Genomic DNA, 14,501 nt, shown 5'->3' with positions numbered 1-14,501 from the left:
TGTGTGAAAATGCAAAACTACATAACAATGCCACTGTGATGACTCAGTACCCGCTGTGTCACTAGCAGATGCAGATTCACAACTCTCTACAGGAATTACTACAAGGCAGTATTAATTTTAAATAATGAATTCAAGACTGGTATATGTGAAGAAATCCTAGCCAAGTATTTGTCTCATCCCCCGTAGGCCATCTTTGTATGATTAGATTCATTTCACTTAGTCTGTTTTTATAGGGTGATCCTTAAAATGGATCCATTTGAATGTAGGTCTGGGACTTTGCTTCTGGTCATTTGGAAAACTTACATTTTAGAAGACTATAGGTAACACCCACTGTTGCTCCAGAGCAGCCTTTCAGAAACTATCAGATAATCAAGCAGGGCTCAAAGAAAAAAATTTTAATAATGGATTAAAAGTTCTAATAAGGATATGTATATAAACTGCTATATGGTAAAAATAAGAAGTCAAAATGCTATCATTTTCTGTTACCTTATTCTGAAAAAGAGTGACATTGTATATTATTCTGCAACTTGAAAAATTATATTGTAAGCACCTTATTTGCAGAGCGAATTTAAAGCTTTCATGGAGTGTTTGCACTCTTAATAGATAAATATTGAACCAAGACACTAGTAAGTCCCTCAGAAGTGGCTGACCAATGCCATATAATTCATAAGTCCTACCCACTGAAAGAGTTACAGGTTACTGTTAGCACCCACCTCTTCAATAAATGCAAGCCTTGGTTAGAACCAGGATGCCTTTCAAATTTGGAGACCTGCTGGGGAGCATCTTACTCTTAAATCATAGAAAGGACATTGGTTCTGGATGTGAGCCAGTCCTTTCCCACAGGGATCTTATGCCTGATGCTTTGGGTGTTGAGCTTAGACGATACGAACACTCATCAGTAGCTGCTGTGTACTGAGTATCCGTGAATCCAGTTTAAAAAAAAAATGATGGGCCAAATAGAATTTCCTTGAAGTATCCCCAAGGATCACATCTAAAATCAAGAAAGAAGGAGAACTTTCACTATCAGGAATAAAAATATTTCCCAGACGTCCTCCAGACTTCTTAACATTTCAGTGGGCAGAACTTGAAACCAGTCATTGGCAAAGGAGAATGGGGTTGATGTGATTGACTTGTCTGATCATGATTTCATCCCTTGGCTGGAGGCAGGCTGCCCTTCCTGACCACATTGGCACCACCAGAGAGCTAAATAAAATGAGCATTTTCTTTCTTGCCTGTTAAGTTCAATGAATATTCCAAAATTATATCTAGCAAATGTGGTTTAAGATGGACATTTTCTATTTTATCATTTTATAGATAAATAATTGCTGAAATTTTTGAATATCACTTTACAGCAACAAATGGTCATTCGGAATGCTTACGGCTACTAATAGGAAATGCAGAACCACAGAATGCAGTAGATATTCAAGATGGAAATGGACAGTAAGTTTTACTAATTTTTAAATTAGTTTTAGGATGTTTGTTAATCTTCATACCTTTGCCCCCCTATTTTAGTAAGTCTGTCATAGTGTGTAACTGAGTAACATCAAATACAGTTTTTTAAGTATACTTTAAAGTTGCATCACAGAAAGACATGTTTAGAAGGCAGGTATTTTCATGGATTGTATGAACACAGTGTATTTTCATGGATGAAGTGTATTTTCATGGATGAAACACACTGTGTATGAAACACACTGTGTATTTTCATGGATGAAAACACACTGTGTTTTCATGGATGAAACACACTGTGTATGAACACAGTGTATTTTCATGGATGAAGTCTCGGTGGTGACGGAGCTGCTCCTGTTGTTACCTAGGACTCCTCTGATGCTCTCTGTGCTCAACGGGCACACGGACTGTGTCTACTCACTGCTGAACAAAGGAGCAAACGTAGATGCCAAAGATAAATGGGGAAGGACGGCACTGCACAGAGGGGTAAGCAGAAGTGTTCTCGCTTCCTTTCTGAAAGTTTTTATGACCTCATTTTACCTAAAACTGAACTAGGCTGTGTTTATATTTTTCTTCATTTAATTTTTACCAAATAATCTTTACTGTTTCTTTCACTATCTTAGTTTTTGAACTCTAATTTTTAACAACCACAAAACACAACTTAATCCAGAGAATAATAATGTTGGAACAGAATTTTTAAATCTTAGGGGTCTTCCCTGGTGGCGCAGTGGTTGGGAATCGCCTGCCAGTGCGGGGGTCACGGGTTTGAGCCCTGGTCCGGGAGGATCCCACGTGCCTCAGATCACCTAAGCCCATGCACCACAACTGCTGAGCCTGCACTCTAGAGCCCACGAGCCACAAATACTGAGCCTGTGTGCCATGGCTGCTGGGGCCTGGGTGCCTGGGGCCTGTTTTCTGCAATGAGAAGCCTGCGCACCGCAGCAAGGAATGGCCCCTGCTCACCGTGGCTGGAGGGAGCCTGCGTGCAGCGACGAGGACCCAGCACAGCCAAAAATTAATTAATTAATTAATTTAAAAAAAATTTTATAACCCTAAAGCCTTGAGTAGAATTGATGTCAGTTTTACTTTTTCCCATTATCACAACTATTTTCTTATACATTTTTGTCTTAATTTTTTCACCTTTGAAATATTTTTTTTGTTGAACTAGAAGTCCCATTATTCCTGGTTTTCATATTTACTTTTATTTTGACAAGGTCACTGCTTTAAATTTTTAAGCCACTTTGAGTAAAAATACTGGGTTACTCAAAATATGATAAATGCCTTGATTGGTGGGAGGACATGGGGAATATGGACTTTAAAATTCGTAATTAGCTATAATTGGCATGGAGTGCCCAACATAGTGTATTCAGCTACATGCAAATAATTTTTCTTTCAGGCAGTCACAGGCCATGAAGAGTGTGTAGATGCATTGCTTCAACATGGTGCTAAGTGCTTATTACGAGATAGCAGGGGCCGGACACCAATACACTTGTCAGCTGCCTGTGGACACATTGGTGTTCTCGGAGCTCTTCTGCAGTCAGCAGCATCTATGGATGCAAATCCAGCCATGGCGGACAATCATGGATACACGGCGCTTCACTGGGCTTGCTACAACGGTTAAGTACACAGACACAGACCCACGTTACCTGCCTGTTATGTACCACAGAGAGACAACTAACTGACACATTCTGACTTCCATGAGAATGATATATTAAGAATAACCTACCATGTAGTTATAGCTTACTCCAGTGCCTTGTCATGCTAAAGCCAAGATGCTGGTTGTCACAGATGTTTTGAGATAAGCAGTCACTAAGTTTAAAAGTTTTTTAGACTTTTGCTTCAATAAGTATTTTGCATTTTTAAGATACTTTTATAATATTAATTACTTTTATAACATTAATAATATTAATATTATTTGTTATTAATATACTTTTATAATATTATTTCCAATGTCTTTTATATAGTAATGCTTGTATTTTTATTATATTTTTCTTTCTAAATGTACTTGTTATTAGGGGAAAAATGACAAAGGTAAGAGAAACGTGAAAATGTATCATATTCTAGACTGAAATCTGTGTATGTTTTCTGAGCACGTTGCAAGTTAAGATCCTTATATCAACAGTAACATGTATGTTCAACATTTTAAGGGAATAAAATCCTGGTAGAATAAATCACGGAAGTAGAAACTAGAAACTTGGACACTTTTGTGGTTAAGTGAACTTGGCTGCATGATTATAACAGACTTACTTTTAGCTTCTTGGAGACTAACCGTCACAGTTAGTCCTTTTACAGGTAGACTCATTAAAGGTCAATCAGAGAAGTATAAAGCTATTTTTAAATGATAGATGTGAAAAATGGGATTTGGTTTTTGAAATGTCACTAAAATAATGTAAGTAACAGAGCATATTGAAGATTTGATCATCTTAGAAAACATTTGGGTACGTTATATGCAGTGTTAAAACATCAGTCCTGCCTAAGTGTATGCTGAGGGCTTTATCAGGGAGGGATGTGAGGGTTTTTTTATTTGTTTTGAATTTCAGTGTAGCATTCAGTTTATTGTTAGTTGTAATAGAATATCTACAAAACTAGTTGACAGTTCTAACACCTTTCCCTCAAAATGTACAGAAAATAGAAATTGCCTCTTTATATAATATCCACTTGCTTAAAAAAATAAGCATAGTGGCTGTTCTAAAATTCAGCTGACTGCCTTGCCAGAGAGGAGGTTTCTATCTTTCTGTAATACACTTTTTGATGTGGTTCTTTTACTGGGAGCCATTTTGACAAATAATTGTTGAGTTGTAAAAGAGGAGAAATCTGAATCTTGCAAAATTATAGTTTAAACATTTTCGTAAGCATTTTCTAGATAACAGTATTTTGATTTTCATATTAATTCTTGTATCAGAATTGAGAGCTCTATTCTTTTGCTCTGAGAAAGCTTTGATGTCTTCTTGAGGATTGACCTGTGGCTACATTTGGTCATTTTGCAACTCTGAGTACTGATGGTGCCATAGAAAACTTGAATAGTTAAATATATTGCTAATTCAGAAGCTTGGTTTAGTCAGTTTCATATTTTACTACCTCAGATCCTTAGCCAGAACAGTTTTGAAAACTATAAAACCTTTGGATTTCAACTCTTCTTCCTTTTTCAACTCACTAAAGTTGGTATTTAATGAATATAGCAAAGTTGTCCAAGATAAATCCTAAGTCAAAGAAGATACTGTATTTTGCCATTGAAATTGGTTTGTCTTTATAATGTAACTTGACATCTTACAAGTATAAGGAGAACCAAGCAGTAGGAAAACATCCACAGATAAAACTATTTTGAAACAGACTTTTATTGGTGCTTTTTTTTTTTTTTTTTAAGTCAGTGAGAATTAACCATTGGAAAAATCACACAGTAAGGTAGTTTTCCTCAGGTAGAGCATTTAGTTGTAAAAATACTGCTGTAACTGTCCTTTGGAGAGTTGCTATTTATTATAACATTCCTACCACGTCTTTCCGGAGAACACGGTTTTCCTAAAGTGAGTTTCTTACTCCATCACTGCTGAATTTAGACTCTCTGAGCACGTTGTGTACAAGACACAAAATTTTGCACAAACTACGTGCCCGGTTGCCATTTAAAGATCATAGCAGATGTGTCTAATTTCCAGACTGTAGCAAAATTGGTGATGATTCTGAATTGAGCTGGAAGGAATTAGATGTGTGTTGGCTATATGTACAGAGACTGTACAGGCAGTGTAAAATTAATACCATATTTACAGCCAAAAGCCTATTTTATAATTTGGCATTCTGAGAGTAGAATATGTAAAATAGTTTTACTTTGACTAGTAATTATTGTACGGCTAAAAAAAAAATTGGAAGCACTCCAACAGGATAGAAAACAACCTTTCTCTCAAAATTAAAATGGAATGATGGCAAAGCTTTAGAAGAGAACTGGTTATACATACCCAACTTTAAAGTTCAGATTTCCAGTTTATGGAGTCATTCAGTCACAGAACTAAGAATACTTCCATGATCTCATATGTTCCTTTTAAAAATGTATCAATTTTTACAAAGCTATAAGCATCTTCAGAATATCCCTCTAAAACATGAAGAGACCAGTTTTATCCTATATACTTTTATAAACCAGGACACAAAGTGAAGAAATTTTCAGCTTGACATGACCCCAGTAATGACTGCTGAATCCAGAGCCCCGGGACTCCCTTTTGCCATCCACAGTCTACGCAGACAGTGATTCTCACATCTTTCAGTCTCAGGACCTGTGGCTTATAGCTGTTAGTATTTACTGTATTGGAAATTAGGACTGAGAAATTTAAGGATATTTATTAATTTATTTTAAAATAATAAATCCATTACATGTTAATATAAATAGCATTTTTATGAAAAAAAACTATTTTTCAAAAAAATATTAATAGAGTGGCACATTGCTTTGATGGCTTGTTAAAGAAAAGAATAATTTGCAGTATCACCCAGCAGCTCCCCAGCCCACACCTTGAGAACTGCTATCCCAGGAAAATAGGAGACTCTCAAATCAATACTGGACAACTTTCCTTGGTTACTTCTTGGCCATGAGTTAACATTTGGAGAGGGAGAATTGAAGCAGGGTTTCCCACCCTCAGCACTGTTGACCTTTGAGGCCAGATAATCCTTCGTTGTGAGTGACTGTCGTGTGCGTGCAAGAGGTTTAACAGCAGCCCCGGCTTCTACCCACTAGATGCCATAGCCCTTCCCTACCCCATCCCCAGCTGTGATAAGCAAAAATGTCTCTAGACATGGCCAAATGTCCCCTGAGGGCTAAAATTGCCCCCGTTGAGAATCACTGGATGAAAGAACTGACAGGTGATGGAACATAACCATAGGTTTCCTAAAACATACTTTTTTTTCCTGCTAAGAACAATTATAGGATAAAGATTAAGATGAACTATTATTTGAGAATGTTAGAGTAATTAAAAAAGAAAAAGAGCATCACTTTGTTAGCCAGATGTTAAGCCATGGAAGTAAAGAGGCTGTTTAAGAATCTAATTTATTCCTAATGCACATCCCAAATGACTAACGAAATAAAAGAAGCAACATTTCATTTTCTGCCATTAATACAGCAGTGGGGGTACTTTTACTAAAACCCTGGCTTTGAAAATTGGATTAAGAAAATCTGAGGTTTGAAAATCTCAGGTTTGAAAATCTGAGGTTTTCCCCTGTTTTCAAAGTTGCTATTAAAAACTGTGGGCCTGATACCTATTAGTAATCAATATACTTGACCTTTAACCCAGCAAGATCATTTCCAGAAAATTGTTCCTAGAAATAAATACTTTTTAAGTACTGGAACATTTACAACATTGTTGATAATATCACAAAGAAAAACTAGCAGTCACCTCAAAACCGATAATTAGAGATTAAATCCTTTATAATACATTCTGATACTGTGAAGTTTTTCCAAACATTCAACAATAGGATGTCTGTACATGCTAGTGTGGGAAGATACATAGTTTTTAAAGTAAAAAACAAGTTGCAGAACAGAACATCCCAATTGTGTAAACATTTTTTAAAAAGGAAGTGTGTGTTTATGTGCATGCAGTTGTATATGCCTAAAAATTTTTTGGAACTGTAAGGTAATAATGGTCACCAGTGGTCACTAGAGAGTGGAACTGGGGAATGGGGTGGGGACAGGGACATGTACTTTTTTCCTTCTGAACGCTTCGATAGAATTTGAGATTTTACCATTAACTCCTTAGTAGAGCCAGAAAATATTCAAATTTTGAAGTTAATTATGCTGCATAAACATATATTATTTTGAAAGTTATACTATGCTATATAGATAGGACATTTTAAAAAATAATGCCCAAATAGCTCTAACTGGTCACCATAGAAAAGAATAATGAGACTAATTTTTTTCCCCCACAAAGTAAATATTTGTCATGTCCATAATAAACTGATATTGGACTTCCCTGGTGGTGCAGTGGTTAAGAATCCACCTGCCAATGCAGGGGACACGGGTTCGAGCCCTGGTCCGGGAAGACCCCACATACCATGGAGCAGCTAAGCCCATGTGCCACAACTACTGAGCCCATGCACCGTAACTACTGAAGCCCGTGAGCCTAGAGCCCGTGCTCTGCAACAAGAGAAGGCACCGCAATGAGAAGCCCGTGCACCAACCACAATGAAGAGTAGCCATCGCTCGCCACAACTAGAGAAAGCCCATGCACAGCAACAAAGACCCAACACAGCCAAAACACACACACACAAATAATAATAAACTGATATTAAATTATCGTAAGAAGCTGCTGTACTTTAGGTCCTGAGGTTGTACATTGAATTCCAAAGTGCCTAAAAATGTGATGTTTAATGGGTTCAGGGAACTGATTACTTGTAGTCCATGTAAAGCCTTATCTGTAGGGATATGTTGGTGTGTATGGGCACCTCAGTATCTTTTTTGGATTTTAATATCTGATCCTCATTTACTTATTTAGGTCACGAGACATGTGTAGAACTCCTTTTAGAACAGGACGTTTTCCAGAAAACGGAAGGAAATGCTTTCAGTCCATTGCATTGTGCTGTGTAAGTAAAGGCAGAATGAATCGGATTTGGTTTGAGTGGTTGAGAAATACACCATGGCTGTGAGAGTGATCACCTTGTTACCTTCACAGGATAAATGACAACGAAGGTGCTGCTGAGATGTTAATTGACACGTTAGGCGCCAGCAGTGTGAACGCCACAGATTCAAAAGGAAGGTAGGAAGTCAACCATGTAGGAAATTTTAACTACTAGATTAGTGTGGAAGAATTTAAAGAGACCCCATTATTAACTAAAAGTTGATTTTATATTTACAAGTATAAATTGTTACAAAATCTTAATTACATTCTCATTATAAAAGGTTTTTCTACCATGACTTTTAGCCAGTCTTCCTGGCTAAAAGATTTCCCTTTTTAAAGAAGATGTGTGTTGGGGCTTCCCTGGTGGCGCAGTGGTTGAGAGTCCGCCTGCCGATGCAGGGGACATGGGTTCGTGCCCCGGTACGGGAGGATCCCACATGCTGCGGAGCGGCTGGGCCCGTGAGCCGTGGCCGCTGAGCCTGCGCGTCCGGAGCCTGTGCTCCACAACGGGAGAGGCCACAACAGTGAGAGGCCTGCGTACCACAAAAAAAAAAAAAAAAAGATGTGTTTGTTACCCAATGACTCTTTTTAGTAAAGTTAACAGATTTCTAAATAGGAAGAGTCCAGCTTTTGTAATAGATGGCAGTATTTGGGTCAGGATTTGTTTCTTTCAGAATTTCCTTTAATGATGTAATTTTTTTGGCAATTTCATAATTTATACTAGCTTAATTAAGGGACTTCTATATTATCAGAAACACAAATTTTTGTGGCAGGAGTTAGTAAGCTCCCCCCTTTAAGCCTGTTTGTATCCAAGCAATGCCTAGTATGTAAACCCTTGAAAATTGCTTTCATAAATTAAGAGTATACAGTGCACAGATTTAGTCCAGTCTTCCCATTTCTCTGTGTGCAGAACTCCTCTCCACGCGGCCGCCTTCACAGACCATGTAGAGTGTTTGCAGCTGCTACTCAGCCATAATGCTCATGTCAACTCTGTGGACTTCTCTGGGAAAACACCTCTCATGATGGCTGCAGAAAACGGACAGACAAATACAGTTGGTAAAAAAACTGCTTAAGACTTTTACTGCTCTACGTATTGCTTATGTATAATGTAGCTCCCATCTGACTCTAGTTCACTGAATTTTGCATTAGTTATCTCACCGCTTCTGAGATTTAAAACCTTTTACTTGCTTATACCCGTGTTTTCATTTAGGCCCACAGTATTTCCATTTGCCCTTACTGATTGAATAGTGACGTGAGCAGGCAGTGTTAGGATAATGGTTAAGAACCCTGGCTCTGGAGTCAGATCGAATGTGGTTCTAGATCTGCCAACTAAGCAACCTCATGCCTCAATTTTTTCATCTATAAAGTGAAAAAAATAACAGTATCTACTTTGTAGGGTTGTTTTGAGGGGTAAATAAGTTACTATAAATCCAGAGCACTTAAAACAGTCTTTGAAATTTAGTAAGACCTCACAAAAGGAATGTTAGTTGCTGTTGTTCTTGTCTGTTACTTATACAACAGTATAAAAATATGGTATAGACCTTTATATTACAGTGTGTTTTTTGCACTTAAGATTTTGCTAGAGGGATATTTTTCCTTTCTGTCTTCATTTCTCTACAGTGAGTTATTAGTAATCTGAGGTGTATGTTCATAAGCAAAAGAGTTGATACAATTTTTCCTCCCAGAGATGCTGGTCAGCAGTGCTAGTGCAGATCTGACTTTACAAGATAACAGTAAAAACACCGCCCTCCATTTGGCTTGCAGCAAGGTAGGTACACATCTTAAGGATATATTTTCATTGTTAATATCAACAGTGGCATTTAAAGTTTTTCCACTTAACTAAAATGCACAGAGCTAGGAACCAAACCTCTCTAATAATCACTGACATCAGATTTCTTGGGAAAAAATACTGATGTGTTAAGCACCGTGGTATATGAAAGTTTCCAGTAAGCCAAGTGAGTTTTGGACCACAAGCCTAAACGTAATGATTGTCTGTCTCTAATCTCTCTGATCTTAAATATTCCTGTCCTCTTCTGTAACCCCATTACACCAACACATGTTTGGGCAAATATTTAAGGCATTAGCCAAGAAAATGCATGGCATATGTATGGTGATGTATATGTTACATGGACTAGGGTTGGGGTGTATTGAGTGTATAAATTTATCTATAATGGTGCTGAAGTTTTTAAGAGTTATTTGCCATAATTTTAGGGTCATGAAACTAGTGCCTTGTTAATACTGGAAAAGATAACAGATAGAAACCTCATCAATGCAACCAATGCAGCTTTGCAAACGTGAGTACTTTCAGTGTCTAGTGTAAACCTTGTGACCTATAATTATAAAAATGATTAATGGGGTTCTTTTTTAACATGGGACCATTGGAATCAGTCTATCACAGAAGCAGTTAAAAAATAAGGAACAGTTCTTATAAGTGACAAAACTCATTTCTAAAATCATCATAATTAAAAGGCATATTACTAAAAAAGCTTTTGAATTGAAATGTGTTGTTTCTCAATCCAGTTTTATGGAGGAAAGTAATACTGTTCTGTGTATTTGACACTAGCAGTAAATGAGGCAAAAAGTTTTATACGTGTCTGTGAGCTAGAGAGATTTCAGAAATAATCAAGTTCTAATTGTGAACCGCCAGCCTCCAGGTGACTCATTACATCCTGGATCAGTGTCTCCCATTGTCCTCTCTCTATTTTCATTTGCTATTCTACTTTGAGACTTAGTAAAGAGAAAAACCTTATAATACTGGTTTCCATTCATGTATCAGTCAGATCCCTTAAGGGTCCAAAAATGAGTCATGGAACCTGTAAACTGTTTTCAGAGCCTGTTGGAATTTGTGCTGTTGCAGTTTACAGTTTTTATTGTATATTCTATTATACGTGTTTGCCAACCACATTTCTTAAAACAACTTAAGAAGGCAGTTTATCAGTATCCATTCAACAATATCTGCTCCACTGCCCTTACCCCCACCCAGTCCCAGAGAATTTCTAGTTTACTTTCTTCTTCTATGGATTTGCCTTTTTAGGTGCTTCATGTAAGTGGAATCATACAACAGTTGTCTTTTTGTATCTGGCTATTATATATAATGCTAAATAAACAATGGTATACAGAAAAAAAAAAGAAGGCAGTTTAGTTAGTAAAATCTCTTCAAACATTGAGTCTTGAAGGAAACTCACAAAAGGGTTTGGTGAAGGTGGAAACCTGTTGATGGGCCCAGTGCTGAGCTCAGGTGCATGACGAGGCCTGACAGTGCACTGCACACTGGCTCTGCCGTGGCCTGCTCCCATCTTCATTGCTGTCAGGACCACGGGCCTCCAGTTTGCATCTCTAGATCTGCACAGCCAAGCAAAAATGGTCTTCAACAACCAGGATAGAGAGAGTGAACGAGCACACACACACACGGGCGTGCACACATGTACATGTACACATATTTTTTTCCCTCCAGACCTCTGCATGTTGCTGCCCGAAATGGGCTAACAATGGTGGTTCAAGAACTTTTGGGGAAAGGAGCAAGTGTGCTTGCAGTAGATGAAAATGGTAAGTAGCTTCTGTGTTCTCTTTCCTTAACCTGTTAGAAGCTTTCATCTTTCGATGATCCATATTTGAAGTAAAGTAGACTTGGATATTTTTTATTGGTCAAAGAGAAGAGCTGAAGTTAATACTGACTAGAACTTATACTTTGTGGCAAAGGGAATAAGGGCAAGAGAAGCAGGAAAAGTCCATCTAACAGGTGAAGTTCTGAGTTTCATGTATTTATTACATGAAAGTTAGGGTTTACTAACTTTGGTTTAGTTATCTTAGTATTCAAAGAATTTGTTCTGTCAACAAATATTTATCAAGGCCTTTACTTAAATGCCAGGTTTTGTCTAAAGCTAATCTTCCCACTTATGCACTAGGTCCTATCCTCTTTTGCATACTTGAGACTGTCACTTTAGCAATTCTTTGCTTTCGTGTCCTGTAATAATGACTTTTTTGTAGGAATCTTTCTAGATTACTCCCATCAGCATCAAAACGTTATTTCTCTCATCTTAAAAAATCTCTCATTACTCCCACTGCTCCTACCAGCTGTTGCCATATTTCTCTGTTCCCCTTTGCAACACAGTTACTCAAAAGTTGGCTCTCCCTCTGTCTCCACTTCCCCTTTTTCTTGCTCTTGTGAATCCCCCCTGGTCAGGCTGTTACTCCCACCACACTACAGAACGGTTCTCAGCAAGGTCACCAGTGACCACTGCAATGCTAAGAGTCACCTCTCCTTTCACTTGACACATCAGAATTTCACACAACTGATTATTCCTTCTTTAAAAATAAGAAAAGGCTTTTAATGTGGAATTGAAAACATATGTGAATAAGGGATGTGAAGGTTGCGATTTACCATAGCTAGTGTCCGCTGTTCCCCCCCAAAATCTCCATACTTTCCATTGTGCTGCACACTGTTCCCGGGATCAGTAGGTACAGATCATTTCAGGGCAGGATAAGAGGGAGAGTCGGAGAGAATACATATGATTTGATTATAATATCCTTCTTTAGGATATTCTTCTTTTTGTTGTTTATTTTATTTTATTCATTTTATTTTTGGCTATGTTGGGTCTTTGTTGCTGTGAGCGGGCTTTCTCTAGTTGCGGCGAGCGGGGGCTACTCTTTGTTGTGGTGTGTGGGCTTCTCATTGCGGTGGCGTCTCTTGCAGAGCACGGGCTCTAGGCACGGGGGCTTTAGTAGTTGTGGCACGCGGTCTCAGTAGTTGTGGCTTGCGGGCTCTAGAGCGCTGGCTCCGTAGTTGTGGTGCACAGACTTAGTTGCTCCGCAGCATGTGGGATCTTCCCAGACCACGGCTTGAACCCATGTCCCCTGCATTGGCAGGCGGATTGTTACTACTACACCACCAGGGAGGTCCCTAGGACATTCTTCATTCACAAATGCCTGGTTCCTTGAATTGATAACCGGGTGAGGATTTGTAACTCACTACTTTGTTGGTTAGATTAAATAACCAGATTTACTGGAACTGAAAATTTTTTGTTTATTTTTTATTTTACTCATTTCTTATTGAGGTATAACTGACATACAGTATTATATTAGTTTCAGGTGTATCCCTTTTTCTGGATAAACTTTCTTTACTTGGCTTTCAGGACTTCACATTTTCTTAGTTTTCCTCCTACAGTGCTAGTTATAATTTCTTGCGCTATCCCCAGCTTGTTAATATTGGAGGGCTCTCGGACTCAGTACTCAGTTCTTTTTGCTTTCCCTACCTACATTCACTCCCTGGGTGACCTCATCCAGTCCTTTGGTTCTAAACACTACCTCTGTGCTGAGAATTCCTAAATTTCTGTCTCCAGCTGCCTAATTGACAGTGGATGTCTAGTGCACATGTCCAGAACTGAACTGATGGGCCTTTCTCTCCCCCTCTGCCAAGCCTGCTGTGCCCACAACCACCCTTGGCTCAGCTGGTGGCCGTTTCCATCCTTACAGTTGCTCCTCGACCCCTCTCACACCCAGGGCACAGTCCACCAGCATGTACTACTGACCCACCTCCAAAGTATGTTCAAAATATGCCCACTTTTTTCCCTCATTTACCACCCTGGCCACGATCCTTTTAGAATACATGGGAAGATGCTTCCCTCTGAATCTCAGTTTACTGAGAACCCTTAAATGATCTCCAAGGCCCTACTGGGTCATCCCGCTCGCCATTACCTCTCCCACCTCATCTCCTACTCTTCCTCCATCGTTGCATTCTGCTGTGGTGGCACATCACACCAGGGATGTGCATGCATTGTCATGTTTGTTCTGGCTGCTTCCTCTGCTTGGAGCACTCTGCCCCCAACAATCTCTGACTAAACCCTTCACCTGTTTCCAGTCTTAACTCAAATCATCTCTTCAATGAATCCCATCCTGACTACCCTTTTTATACTGCAGCCTGCTGCACACCCCCCATAGCATTTTCAGCTCTTGTTTAACCTGCTCTACTCCTTCCTCATTCTTTTTTCCATAGAGTTTATCTTCTAACATATGAGGGCAGGAGTCTTTGTCAGCTGCACTCACTGATCTACTCTAAGCAGTTAGAAGAGCGCCTGGCCATGTGGGGCTCAGTGAGTATGTGTTAGGTGATGATGTGCCGAGAACTGTGCTAAATCCTGCAGATACAGTGTAGAGTAAGACAGCCTACTTCCTTGAATGGCAGTGCATATAAACAGGCTGTCACAAGGCCCTTGAAGTAGTTCAGTTAGAATAACCCTAGAATGCCATGAGAGATATCGGGGAAGGCATCCCCCAAAAGTGCGTTCTGAGCCAAAATCCAAAGGACAAGTAAAAAGTGGGGAGAAAACTTCTTAAGCAGAGAGTGTGACGTATTTAGAGATCCAATGCAGGGCAGCTTGAGTAGTGAGTTACGCCAGAGTCTCTTAGGTCAAGTGGCAAAGGATCTGTGTATCAGGGAGACAGCAGCTAGTCTGAAGGGGAGCAAGCCTA

General features: G+C 38.9%; 1 protein-coding gene across 2 annotated transcripts in view; it reads left to right on the top strand.

The window, feature by feature from the left end:
* The window catches only part of ANKRD28 (ankyrin repeat domain 28), a 185,726-nt gene that overhangs the window by 167,244 nt on the left and 3,981 nt on the right, over positions 1-14,501 (top strand). For both annotated transcript variants that reach the window (XM_082840084.1, XM_082840083.1), the window contains exons 19-27: positions 1,353-1,440; positions 1,815-1,932; positions 2,843-3,062; positions 7,911-7,998; positions 8,088-8,171; positions 8,944-9,089; positions 9,719-9,801; positions 10,245-10,327; positions 11,488-11,579. In XM_082840084.1, coding sequence (XP_082696210.1) covers positions 1,353-1,440; positions 1,815-1,932; positions 2,843-3,062; positions 7,911-7,998; positions 8,088-8,171; positions 8,944-9,089; positions 9,719-9,801; positions 10,245-10,327; positions 11,488-11,579 — 1,002 coding nt within the window. The remainder of the gene's footprint in view (positions 1-1,352; positions 1,441-1,814; positions 1,933-2,842; positions 3,063-7,910; positions 7,999-8,087; positions 8,172-8,943; positions 9,090-9,718; positions 9,802-10,244; positions 10,328-11,487; positions 11,580-14,501) is intronic.

Source organism: Leucopleurus acutus (genome assembly GCF_964270905.1).
Source record: "Leucopleurus acutus genome assembly, chromosome: 5".
NCBI classification, from domain to species: Eukaryota; Metazoa; Chordata; class Mammalia; order Artiodactyla; family Delphinidae; genus Leucopleurus; species Leucopleurus acutus.
The sequence above is the reverse complement of the archived record's forward strand: the minus strand, read 5'-3'. Positions and strand labels throughout refer to the sequence as shown.